This window comes from Trachemys scripta, chromosome 18 (assembly GCF_013100865.1).
Source record: "Trachemys scripta elegans isolate TJP31775 chromosome 18, CAS_Tse_1.0, whole genome shotgun sequence".
NCBI lineage: Eukaryota > Metazoa > Chordata > Testudines > Emydidae > Trachemys > Trachemys scripta.
Window position 1 is genome coordinate 2,196,620 of NC_048315.1, and position 12,880 is coordinate 2,209,499.

At 55.5% G+C, this 12,880-nt stretch overlaps 2 protein-coding genes across 3 annotated transcripts in view; one reads left to right on the top strand and one right to left on the bottom strand.

Annotated features, from left to right (window-relative positions):
• Window positions 1-3,696: 3,696 nt before the first annotated feature.
• On the bottom strand, window positions 3,697-11,218 carry ABHD15 (abhydrolase domain containing 15). Its single transcript, XM_034752467.1, has 2 exons — window positions 9,950-11,218; window positions 3,697-7,548 (listed from the first exon to the last, which is right to left on the bottom strand). The coding sequence occupies exons 1-2, from the start codon at window positions 11,128-11,130 to the stop codon at window positions 7,050-7,052; spliced, it is 1,680 nt and encodes a 559-aa protein (XP_034608358.1). The 5' UTR covers window positions 11,131-11,218; the 3' UTR covers window positions 3,697-7,049.
• Window positions 11,219-11,241: 23 nt separating this feature from the next.
• The window catches only part of LOC117867444 (basic salivary proline-rich protein 1-like), a 6,128-nt gene continuing 4,489 nt past the window's right edge, over window positions 11,242-12,880 (top strand). Inside the window, exon 1 of one of the 2 annotated variants that reach the window (XM_034752469.1) lies at window positions 11,242-11,506. In XM_034752469.1, the coding sequence (XP_034608360.1) occupies window positions 11,334-11,506 (173 nt within the window). In that variant the 5' untranslated portion in view covers window positions 11,242-11,333. Of the gene's footprint in view, window positions 11,507-12,592; window positions 12,690-12,880 lie in introns of those variants that run through there. The other variant, XR_004643411.1, reaches the window with a different exon arrangement.

Below are 12,880 nucleotides of genomic sequence, written 5' to 3' on the forward strand. Positions count from 1 at the left end.
CCCCCCCGCCCCCTCACGACGATGACGCACTGCACTGTATCCCCCCACACCCTCACACCGCAGCCATGCTGCACTGTACCCACCCGCCCCCTGATTACAGCGCCATGCTGACATGTACCCACCCGCCCTCTCATGCCCCTGTCGGGCTGTTCCTTACCCATCCTCTTGCACCACCATGCTGTACTGTACCCCCCCACACCCGCTGATGCTGTGCTATACTGTACCCCCCGCCTCCTCACACCACCGCTGTGCTGCACTGTACCCGCCCCCTCACGACGCCGCTGCACTGCACTGTACCCACCCACTCATGCCGCTGTGCTGCACTGTACCCACCCCCTCACGCACACTGCCGTCGCGCTGTACTACACCCGCCCACTCACGCCGTCCTGCTGTATTGTACCACCCGCCCCCTCAGGCTGCCGTCGCGCTGTACTGTACCTACCTACCCACCCGCCCCCTCTCGCCGCCGCGCTGTCCTGTACCCACCCCCTCACTCACGCCCCAACCAGGGCTTTAAAAATACTGTAAATTGTGAAAACTACTCCCAGTGTCTCAGCAAGATGCTAGTTTTCCATCTTCTATGTGAGGATTAACACTGGGAAAATGACTGTGAATATTACTTTACAATTTTTATGACAGTATTTTAAAATACTGGTGCCAGCTTGACACCTACAATATATTATTCTGTGTGTTTGGTTTGTTCCCTTTTACACAGACCTTAAACTCTGATTAAAGTTTAGTCCAGAGGGGCAATAGCAGGAGAGTTGGCATTTTTCACCTCTTTCATCATATTACACTTCTTCTGGTTTTGTTCATTAAATCAGTGAAAGGGACCACATGAGCTTTGTTTGTTGTGGTTTCTGGAAAACAGAGGCCGCCTCCCCCATTCCCATTGACTGTTGTGCACTTAATTCCTTGGACACAACACTGGAACTTTCACCTGCATTCAGTCTAACCCTGTAAACTTCCAAGGGGTTGAAAAACAAACACGGTACTGTACAGTAACACAACATTGAATGGAGAACTCCCCGCGGATACGTCTTATCTACAAGTCCTGCCTTGGGGCAGACTAGAGCTGCTGTACTTTCAGTACAGCCGCAGTTAACTTTGATTAAGTAGAATGTTGCACGTTGTCAATAAAACCTGCACAGAGTACACGATGGTGGATACTGGAATAATACTGCTTATTATCACAAAGGGGAAAATGGCCTGTTGAACTCAAAACCTTGATCCTGTCCACTCTTTATTGGCGAAAATAAATTGTATTATACCAATATCTACTGTTACTCTGTTAAATACGCACATCTCTCAGGAGATCTATCTAATGGTATCTCATTTGTGTATATTTATATACTCTGTGTGTGTGTGTGTGTGTGTGTGTATGCTCGCACACAACTCATGTTGTGCATTTCTGTCAGGGCACTTAGCATTCCCTCAGCTGATAAGCTGACAGGACAATTTGTGCAGCAGGGCTGTGTTAGGGGGAGGATGTGAGCAGAAGTGCACAAGGGTTGAATGGAGTGGGCAAGCGCTGGTTTAAATCCTGCCCTGCGTTGTGCGGGATGTTGGAGGGTTCTGTAGCTGCTGCAGGTATGTGAAAGGAGGGAAGAGCGTTCGTGAAGGGTACAGCGAAGTTAGAAGGCAGCGCAGAAAGCAAGTTTGCATAGCACGAGGGAAGCGGCGTGGGGAGCTACTGGTGCTGTTTGCAGTATGCTTGTAGTCAGTGTGCTGTGGGGAAAGGCAGTGGTACGTAAGAGTGAAATGTTCTGCAGTCTGAGCTCAGAATCCCTAGGCATAGTTCATCTCAAAAGATCACAAACCCCGTATAGTCTTCATTAACCTTCTACATTTCTGGGGATCAGCTGCCACGAACTATAAACTCTGCTCTCTGCACCTTTGTTGTTGTTGTTCCATGTGCATTAAGCTAAGGCCAAAACATAAGATAAAACTGTGAAGTTACTTCTTATTAGCTTCATTCTTTATCCTTCTCCCCACCCATTCCTTCCAGAGCATGGACACGGGTCTCTAAGTCTGGTTCCCCACCACCAATGGACTGTGTGCTGGGAACAGCATCATTTTCATCCTTGATGCCAGTTCTGTGTGCCCATGTAATGCTGCAGGCTTCTGAGTGATGGGGTAACAGCTGGACAGAGTCAGCCCTTAGAACCTGATTTTCTAGGTCTGGAAACCTTCAGGTTCCTGGCATCTCTCCTCCCCCTACCCCACCCCCACCCTTGGATAGCAGTGAGGCGTCTGGCAGTTTGGGGAGAGGTGTCGGTTCCTGCATGTGTCAGGTCAGAGTTGCACATATGAAGGGCATCTCTTTGTTAGTGGGGCATGTTCCTGCAGTCTCAGATCTTGCGAGCGTAACAGCATGCCACACATAAGGTGTGTCTTCCTCATGGCGGTGGTGTGTCCATACCAAAGGGAAGCCCCCAGACACCTGTTCCTGTGGGTTATAGTTACTCTCAGCAGTGTGGTTCCTTTGAAAGCAGGTTTGTAACCTTTCTTTTTCAGTCTCTCCAAGCTTTTGGCTTCCCTACCCTGTCAGCAGGAGTGTCTGTTCTTTTAAAACTGTCCATGCTCCTGGTTTAAAGACCATGGCACGGTTCCACCCCCCTCTCCTGGACTCCAGTCAGATTGTGAGCCTAGAAGTGGGGTTTGTGTCCTTAAGAAAGTTAGGTGCCTGTAGCAAGAACTTGGGATTGATGTATGTCTTGCTGTGTTCGTTTGAGTTTGCACTGTCGGGATTCGTTTCCATTGGAGCCAGTGGAGAAATGTTTGCGAGACTGTGCTGAGGGGTGCAGGTGGCTGTCAGATCTGGGAAGAAGCCAGCTGACTTAGTGGTTTTATTAAAACATTACCCCAAAAGAGAGACAGAGGCAGATAACCCTGATTCCTGTTGTGTAACAGAACTCAACCAATTGGGCCTGTCAGGGTCACTCATGTGCCTGGGATACCCCGTTCCCAACCCTTGGCTAAATGCTGGAGGAAGAAAGCCTGGCTCAGCTAGAGAGCGCTGGATAAATAACGCATACAGCAGCAACCAAGCAGCTGACCCAAGCTGTGGGCCTCGGCGTGCTTGTGCTTTTGGAGGTACATTTACCCCACCTCTCTGCCATCTAGCCATATTCTGTAAATCCGGGGTTAGCCCCTCTGCAGCCACACGCTCAGCCTGGAAGTCTGTCGGTAGTCTGCCAATGAGAGACGGGAGTTACCACCCCCCAATGTGCACAAAATCAGGGGTATCTCCTGTCCCCCTCCCGGTACGGGTACCTCAGAACGTGTACTGTTCACATTTTCACTGACAATCGGGTTAATGATTGTGAGTGAAAATATTGTAATATCTGTAAATATGTAGTTAACAAATTGACCTAGTTCCTGTATTTTTTAAGTTTTTGTACTAAAGTTTATAGATACAGTATGTGCCAACTAGAGAGGAGCTACTGTCATTGCCAGTTGTCGCGCAGCCTGCATCTAACCCCTTCAGTTGCCCGTGTGACACTAAGGATTCATGCTTAAATATCGTAAGGATGGGGGTGGGGGGGAAGATAAAGGAGAATAATGGCTTAATTTGCTGCCCAGGTGGAAATGCTTCTGGAACTAACAAAATATGATTGATCCATATCTTCTATATTCACCGTTTAAGTTGGGTCCCCTGTGTTTTAGATGCGTGTATGCAAAACCTCTGCCCTTTCAGTCTAAATGCAAAGTGCGGTGATGTGGACAGTGCGAAGGATAGAAGTGTTGACTTGGAGCTTTTTCTGGGGTTGAAACTCACATAAACAAAGCCCAATTTCTCTCTGTCCCTTTTAACAGCACCCTTTTATTGTATTTAAAGAATTGTACAGAAAATACATATTTCCCCACACACACACACACACACACACACAGGATTTTGATGCACACACACACACACAGGATTTTGATGCCAGGATAATCTAAAGAGCATGTAAACCATTGGAGAAGAAATTAATTTTATGAAGCTCGTTGCCTGCTTTTAGTGCCTGTATAACACATTTCTATGGCAACTCTGAGCTCAGCAGAGTTTGGAAATGAGCACACAGTTGTTAATGAACTGAAGTATGTAATCGCTGCGTTTGCATGGCTTGGCATCAGTGTTAGACTAGGGCCACCTGAAAGCATTGGAGGCAAATTCTTGCTTGGAAATGGTCATTTGCTTAAGTTTCACTTGACTAAATGCATTGCCGAGGCATGGTGTGTTCTAGAAATCGCATGTGGTCAAGGAATGGAACATGCAGAGGTGGGGGGCCGTTTTCTGCCATCGAGCAGGCTCTCCGTGCAGACTGGTGGGCGTACTCCCACTCCCCTGCAGGCAGATGCTTAGGTGGTTGAGCTGTAGGCTACAGCTGGCTTGCATTGTAGTTTTTGTTTTCAACACCCATTACTAAATTAGAGAGTCTTTTCCCTTGGATTGCATATGAATGAAATAATCTGTCTCACCTGTCCCACCTTCACTGAGTATCTCATGGCGTAGGCAAAGCTGCAACCCTGGAATAGCTCTGAGAGCTAGAGGTCTACAAGAAAAGAAAAATTACCACTAGGGAGACCAGTCATTGGAAGATATTTAAGTTTCCCTGGAGGCTGTTGGGATGTGAACTCTTCAAGACACTGACAGGATCAAAGAGGGAAGGAAATGCAGAGATGGAGAGGCGTGGGTGGCGGGTGTGGTTCCTGGCAATCAAAACCACTGCTTTCTTTCTTCAACCTTCCTTCTTCTCCTAACACCTCTCAGCTCTCACCTGATCTTGCTTGGAAGAGGGACACTTTATCTGACCAAACCAACTCAAATGGGGGGTGGGTCTGATGTAGATACAGTAACACTAAAAATCAGATACAGAATTATACCGACTTGAAAATTGTAAATGCTGAAGACGTTTTTATTAACACTTGGGTTGCTAAAATTCCTATTTATGTTCTTCCACGGAAATCATTAACCCATTTAAAACTTAAGGCAAACAGTGATGATGAAAATGCCGGATTACCAGGAGGACATTAGCTGTCAGAACCCCCTTGGTTTAGTATACAAGAGAGGTAGCATACCATGCATTAAGAGGGGTAGGAGAAGGCTGTGTGAGGTGTGTATAGTGTATATTTTTAAAAATAGCTTATTGCTTGTATTATGAAGACTTTAAAGACAAACTTGAGAATTCTAACATAACTATTAACAAATTGAACAGAAGTTACCCCACTGAGTTCGGAGCGTCTGGAATGTATAATCTGTTTGTAACCCAGAATGATTTATTCTTCTACCAGTCAGCCAGATATCTTATTTCTATGTTTCATTTTGTATATCACTTTCCCTTTTGTTTTCATGATTTCCAGCATGCTTCTGTTTGGTTGTTTGTTTGCACAAGTATTGTGTAAACCAAAAGAAATTTTAACTTGAACCTGTCTTTTTTACTTTCTTGGATTTTCTTCCTCCACACTTTTTGGGGGAACCGGGGTGGGGGGTGTATTTTCCATTTGCAGCTTCCGGGTGAATGCCTGGTCTTTTGCCAGTCAGCTAAAAATGCTTCACTGTCAGTTGCTTTAAAAGAAAATAAAAATGTCACCTTATCAGTTCTAGGTAGCTCATGGGGAGGAGGGCAAGCGCACACCTGTAGCAGCACAAATCTGGCGTTGGTTGCAAAATGAAGGCAAAGCTTGGCTTTAACTAGATAGCTGCAGAGCTACCCCAAGTCCCACGTGTTCTCGCCACAGCCCGGACACAGGCACAGCTGCCATGACCTGCGGTGGGCGCTCAGCTGGCATGAAGGCTGCAGCATGTAGCCAGGTTCCCACAATGGTAGTGGGAGTTAAAATACCCGTGTCCCTCTCGGCTTCTGCCTGTGGGGTCGCTGTTACACCCCTTGCTGTGTGCCTGCTAACGTGAGTGGGAAGAGGGATGTTCACAGACACCAAGTAATGTGTTTACTTCTCCTCCCCCTCCCTCCCCGCTTCCCTAACAACCTTCAGCTCATGACCAACAACTCTTCCCCAAGGCCCCAGCCTCTGTCCTTGGCCTGTAGAGGGCTTGTTCATTCTGGGGCATTGGGGGTGTGGGTGTAAACATGGCTTTGACAAAGCAAGGCCAGGAGCCGGCCATCACTTTCACGGGGGGTGCTGCCCACGCCATTATACTGAACAGAGGCCTGAGTCTTCCAAGCCCGATTTCTACAGGGATGGATCACCAAGGGTTAAAACAGGAAAACTGGACTCCTTCCTTTCTGTTAGCACCAGCTGGGATGGGTGAGTCTACAGGTGTGCATTTTCCTTTTGGTAGAAAATGCCACAAGCACTAACTGATAAGGCTTATTGTACAGTATATTGTCCGTATTCTGGTATCCTTCTGGTTCAACATACTTTAGTGCTCATATATAACCTGTATTAATTGTATAGATTGTGCATTTAAAGCTGTTACCAAGTTGTCAGAAAATAAGAGAAGAGAAAATAAGGTCGTATGTAATATTTTGTTTGTAAGTATCCTTTGTAACAGAGCAAAGGAAATGTTAAAAAATCAACTGTAATAAAGTAATTTTAGTACATGGAGCGTCTGCTGCAGGTTTTGAAAGGTGGGATTTAGCCAGGACTCTGGAGCTAATGCCGCCTCCTGTGGAGAGCACCCGAGGATCAGGGCATGGGCTTCACATCTCCCCTGAACGCTGTTCTTTCAGCAGCACAGCGCCCTCCCGTGGCAGGGGCACGATGGAGATTGCTTTGACCAGGGGGCGCTCGGGCTGGCCGCTGGGAAGTGCATGAGCTAGTGGAGTTTCATAGGCACAGGGGGAAGCTCAATGAGCCGTGCCCAGCCCTGACAGTGCGCAGCCTGGGCCATTTCCAGTGTGGTGGGAACACACCAGTCATGTCAGCCATGTGGGCCTTCAACAGTCTGCTTCTGTGGGGAGGGGATGACAGGGCCTGTGTGCGCAGTGCGCAAGGGGAAGGCTGTGCAACTTTGGGGGGTGACTGCACAGTGCTGCATGGCCCTTGGACAGCCTCTCCCAGGGACGCTATGGAGAGGTGCTAGACGCAGCACCTGCCTGGCGCTACCTGGTGTAGGACCTCTGCCAGCTGAAGATCTCCTGGAGGTGGCAGGCGGCGGAGGAGGCCTCTCTCTTCTGCAGGATACCCCTCCTGTACCGGTGCAGCCCCTTCAGCCTCTCCTCCGTGCGAAAAAACTCCGCGACGGCCGTGAAGTACTCCAGCGTCACCTCGTGGCTCCAGGAGCAGGACCCCTCCCTCAGGAAGCCACAGTGCCCGCCGTGTGGTGTCAGCAGCAGGAAGAAGTAGGGGCTGCTGTGGAAGAGCTCCATGGGGAGGGTGCTGGCCGGAGGTCCCCGGACGGGGTCGTCGGCGCTGCAGATGCACAGGACCGGGACGGCTGCTTCATCCACCTCCCGGAGGGGGTCGTTGCGATCCCAGTAAGCGTCCCAAGTGACAGGGTGCCTCTTGGTCTGGCAGAAGAGGGTTTCCTCGAATTCCCGGAGCGAACAACTCCTGAACAGCCTGCCTGTCTCCACAACCTCTGCCAGTGCAGTGGCATACCTAGGAGGGACAAAGGCAACAGGCAGGGGCGCACTCACATGGAGCGCCTGTGTCCTCACCAGCACATCGCTGCCCCCTGCTGGATGCTATCAGATTTCTCAAGTGTTTCACGCTGGAGACGCGTGTCCAACGGCTGCCATAGGTGGCTAGTGGCACTGCCCTGCAGCGGTTCTGGGGTTGGCGCTCCTGAATCCTACCTCCAGTGCCTAGTCTGTTTGGCTTAGTGGGAGCCTGAAGCCACAACATGGCAGGGGTGCTAGATACCATGGTGATGGGCCATGTTACAAATGCTTGGCTAGGCCATAGTGTTTGTGTGCATCCGCCCCTATGTTCGTGACACACCCAGTTTGCATAAGGCCTTTGAACTCCTCTCTGCACCTTCCCTAGGCCCCACCCGGGGGAGCTGGGTGCAGCTGGGTCCAGGGTGCCCTGCTTCTAGCCTGTCCCACCCAAACCTACAGCCAGTTAGCGCCGCGGGTGCACGTGGTTGTTGAATACCTCTGCTTTTGCAGTCCCTGCCCGTTCAGATCAGAAGGGCCCCATGGCAGCTGTTGTTGGGGCAGGGGTGGCCTGGGGGCTCTGTGGGTCCAGCTCTTCCCTGCTGCAGGAAAGGAGGCGAGTTTCTCGCTCGTTTGTCATTTTGGTCACTTGGGTTGGAAACCATAGCGACGAGGAGAATCCTAGCACCTGGCCTCCCGTCCATGGCTCTGGTTTCCATGACAGCACGCTGAGGCTGCTGCAGCATTTCAGTGTGGGAGAGGGCGAGCGGGCCATGCTGTGCATGAGGAACCCCGCAACCACCCCCGGGTGAGTATGGCACCACTGCACTACCCCTAAGGGCAGGGCATCCCTGGCTCCCACGTGCAGGTCAGGGACTCCATGCAGCCCAGAACAATAACAATCCAGTTCAGGAGTACGAGGGTCCCCCTGCCGCTGGGCTGGGCTCCTGAGCATGGCTTTCTCCCTCCCCAGGGCACCTTCTTTCCCCTAGCACCCCCCGAGGTAGCCCCTGGGGCCATTGGACTTCTCTATGTTCCTGGAATTGTCCATTGATGGTCCGTCCCCAGGCTGCATTGCAGCTGGGGCTCTCTCGCTAGCAGTGGGGAGGAGGGGGGCACTCAGGGTAATGAGTGCAGACAGACATCACCCCAATCAGGTGCCCCCGGGAGCAGACTGGCCAGGGGAAGCTGAGGTCCAGGGGGGTCCTGCTGTCATTCTGAAGCTGCTTGCCTTGACTCTCCTAGAAGGGAGGATTTTGAGATGGCTGGTGCGTCTGCCCTTACCCAGCACATCCAAGGCCTGCTCTACACACACACACTGTCTCCCGGGATAACGCAGTTGTGGTGTCACTCTGGTTACAGCTCTGGTGTCAATGCAGTTCTAGAGGGTTCTAGGTGTCCACACCTGTATAGCTTATTCCCCTCCCCTACGGGACTAGCTGGGCTGGTGCAAAGCACCTTTATACCAGTATCGCTGTGTCCCCAGGCGGGGGCCGTACCATTGTACCTGTGCCAGTACAGTCAGTGGTATACCAGATGGGCACCAGGAGCCCGCAGCGGGGCATGTGGCTGGGCTGAGCAGTTACCCCAGGGCAGATCTATCTCCATGGAGAGAGGAGTGGTGGTTTCTGGGCGGAGAGGTAAAACTTCAGCAAAGCTGTTTCAAACTCGGGCAGGCTGGTGGGTATTGTCTTGGGACTTCTGAGGCAGTGACCTTAGCTTCTCTCGCCCAGCCAAGCCCTTCCCTTGCTGCCCGGCTCCAGGGAGTTTTGACAGAAGCTTTTAAACTGGGTCTGGGGCATTTCTAATGTGCCTGTCGGTGTTGGAACAAGGTGACTTTGCTTTTAACAATCCCAACACATGCCTGCTGCTGGACACGGGGGGCTCCCCACTCGCTCCCATAGTCCCCACAAAGCATGCGGCACAGAGCATGTAGCGGGGCTGTCAGCTGGTGCTGGCTCCTCGCAGGGCTGCACTCCACGCTCAGAGGAGCAAGCGTTCAGGAACTGTAGTGTTGAGCTGCTCTCATCTGTTGGGCCTCCCGGCTCCCGCCTGCTTGCTCCCTGCTCTCTCCAGCTAACTGCACAGCCGCTGCGTGTCTTATCCCCTCACACCCGGGCTCCGCATCCATCCGCTCCGGCCAGGCCTGAGTTAACGTGGTTGTGAAAGTGCAGGGTGGTGCCCATGCGCTGACCTGCCAGTGCCCCTCAATCCTGATCTGCAGCCCCTGGGGATCCCAGAGGTGGGGTAGCCAAATCGACCCTGCTCTGCCCCACACCACCCCTGCCCCACCACCCCAGCCCTGCCAAATAACTTTGTTCCTTTTCCTGCCGCCCCCTGGGTGCCCCCAGAAGAAGAAGTGCAGCCGAGAGAGCAGGGGAGGAGCTCGGGGAAGTACCCACCTGCTGAGGCCTCGTTTCTGATGCAGGAGTAGACTCCACTCATACAGCCAGGGGCACCCGGTCTCCAGCCACTCCTGGCACCTGAACACGGGCGAGATGCAAGATGCTGCAGCCAGGTAGCTGGAGGAGCCGCACTCCCCCAGGTAGGAGAGGAGCAGGCCCGAGCCGGAGCCCTCGCTCACGGCACAGAGCGAGGAACCTGGCTGCCGCATGCGGATGTACGTCACCGCCTCCTTGAGGTCGGCTGGGTCCCCGAAGGCCTGCAGCTTCAGGCTGGCAAGCGGGCTGCCGTTGTGACCCCTGCGGTTGAAGATGACTGGCTTGTAGCCCTGCTCCAGGGCCAGCAGGCAGAGGTGCAGGACGCCTCTGGTGACCTTCCCGGAGGCATTGGGGAGGACAAGCAGCACCAGGGCAGTGCCAAAGGCAGTGGTTGCTCTACTCCTCTTGCCGGTGCCACGGGGCCCCATGACCCAGTCCAGGGCAACCAGGCCCCCATCAGCCAGCTGCAGGAGCTCCCGGGCCAGCTCGGGCTGGCGGGCAGGGGGGAAGAGGAGCTGGAACATGGTCTGGAGCTGAGGCCAGGTCCTCCACAGCCAGCGCCCGCTCTGCCGGGCAGCACCCCGTCGCAGGCTCCTCAGCAGGCTCTGGGCCAGGGCGGAGGATTTGCAGATGAGTCTGTAGCGCTCTGCCCCGGGCCCCTCTTCCCCAATGACATCGTCCCCGTCGTCTTCCTCGCCTGCACCCCCCGGCTCGCGGCTGGGGAGCAAGCTGCCCCAGCCTGGCCCCCAGCGCTCTGTGGCTAGGAGGCAGAGGAGGGCTAAAGCCAAGGCCCAGGCCGCAAGGCTCCCTAGTGCCAGCATGAGGTGCCTCGCCCAGCTGGGGAAGAAGTGTCTCCCGGAGCCCCCTGCCTGGGCTCCGCAAGAGCAAATAATGGATTTGTTTGAGGGCGAGTGCGCGGATTGGATGGGGGTTGTGCAAGCGTTAACGCTTCCCCTGCCGGGCGCTCTCACCATGGCCCTGGCTAGCTGCCTTGAGGATCCTCTCTCCAGCCAGGGGCTGGGGGAGGCGATGGGGGGCTGGGGAGGGGTGTCTTGGTGCACTGGCCTTTCCCTGGACCTAGAGCAGGTCTTGGGGGCTGGGGGGCACCAGACACTGACGTCTGCACTCATAGGCAGGGACATCAGGCCTTGAATAACCCACCCCTCCCGTGGCTGATCTGTGCTGTGGGGCTGGTGCCTGCCCTCCAGGGCCTGTGCACTGTGCGGGGCCCCCAGCGCCTGTGCACTGTGCGGGGCCCCCAGCGTAACGCATTCCTGCCTCTTTCCACACCAGCTGGGGGGGGCAGAGCGCTCGCCTCCTGCCCCCACGTGGTGCCACACTCCTCATGCAGAGAACGAGCGGCTCAGTTCCTGGGGTGGGCGAGCAGGGCAGATGCCTGGCCAGGCCGAGCTGCTGCTGGAGCCCTGGAGGAGCCAGGCGCCCGCCCGGAAGCAGGGAATGGGGCACACGCAGGAGTGACCAGGCGAAGGGCGTTGACATGGGCATACGGGAGTTCAGGTGAAATGAGTGCATGGCTCTTCGGGCCTCACCCCACGGCTCGGCTGCAGGCACAGAGCGGGCATGCTGCCCCACGGCTCGGCTGCAGGGGGAGAGTTTCTCAGGGAGAGGCCTAGGCTGCTGGGAATTTTCCCTAGCAAAGCACGCTGCCTGCTGCCCCCCCGAGTGGCACAGAAAGGGAGCCATTCCACCCTGTACCAGCCCTGCAGGCCCCTGCGCCCCATGGTGGCTCCCAACGCGGTGGGGTAATTCACCCCCCTCCTGCTCCCTCTACCACACAGCCCCCAGGAGGAGGGGCAGGCCCTTGTTCCTGGGTGCGCTTTAAGGCCCCGATCCTGCGCTGAGTGCTGGTGGGTGACTTCGTGGGTTCAGGCTGTGAACCTGCCCTTCGACCCTTCCTTTTCTCTTGTCCTGGGCCCCGCGTGGGGTCTGTGTGCATCGTTCAGTGGGGCGCTCTGCACACAGACCCCGTCCCTCCCTGAGCCTCGCGCTGCAGCGCCTGGGGGGCCAGGGGCCGGGCAGGAGGGAGGATTCTGTTTCTCTGGGGCAGGAAAGCCCCCTGGGCACATGGGGGCATGTGCAGCTTCTGTGGCAGCCGGCAAGGGTGGGGAAGGGGAAAGGCTGCTGGGGCCGGGAGCTGCTAATCCTGCCACCAGCACCAAGGCAATGGGCAAAGTTCTCTGCCCCCGGCTCCTCTCCCAGGCGCGCTGGGACAAAGTCCACACGCGGCGGCTCCAGGGGCCCCCAGGCCGGGTCTGCCCAGGGCAGGGCCTGTCGCCCACAGGCCATGTGGGCTGAGCCATGGGGCGGGAGCTACACATGGGACCTCACGGCGTAGAACAGAACCGTGCCCATCCTGGGACCTGGCAGATCCCAGGGGCTGCCCTGTACCCACTGCCCCCTACCCCCCAGCCTCCCCACCCTGTACCTCCCAGCCCCTCACCCATACCGTTGCCCCCTGCTCCACCACTGCCCCATACCCCCAGGCCCGTACCGCCCCCCCCCCCACTGCCCTATACCGTCCAACCCCTCCTACCCCGGCCCTCCCACTGCCCATCCCCCACTTCTCTCGTCCACCCCCCACCCCCCACCCCGCCGCCGGGCTCTGACCCGGCCCGGATGGAGGAATCCCCGCGGGACCCGGCTGCTGGGCTGGGCGGCCGCGGCCTGCGACACCGGGCAGGTGCGGGCAGGGCCCGGGGGGGCGGGGGCGGGGGCGGGGAGGCGGGCGCTGGCTGGGGAGGGGCGCAGGGCTCGGGGGGGAGCAGGCCGGGGGCAGGGCCCCGGGGGAGGGGGGCGCAGGGCTCGGGGGGGAGCAGGCCGGGGGGGGGGGGCGGGGGCCGGCCGGGGGCAGGGGCCCGGGGGGGGGGGGGG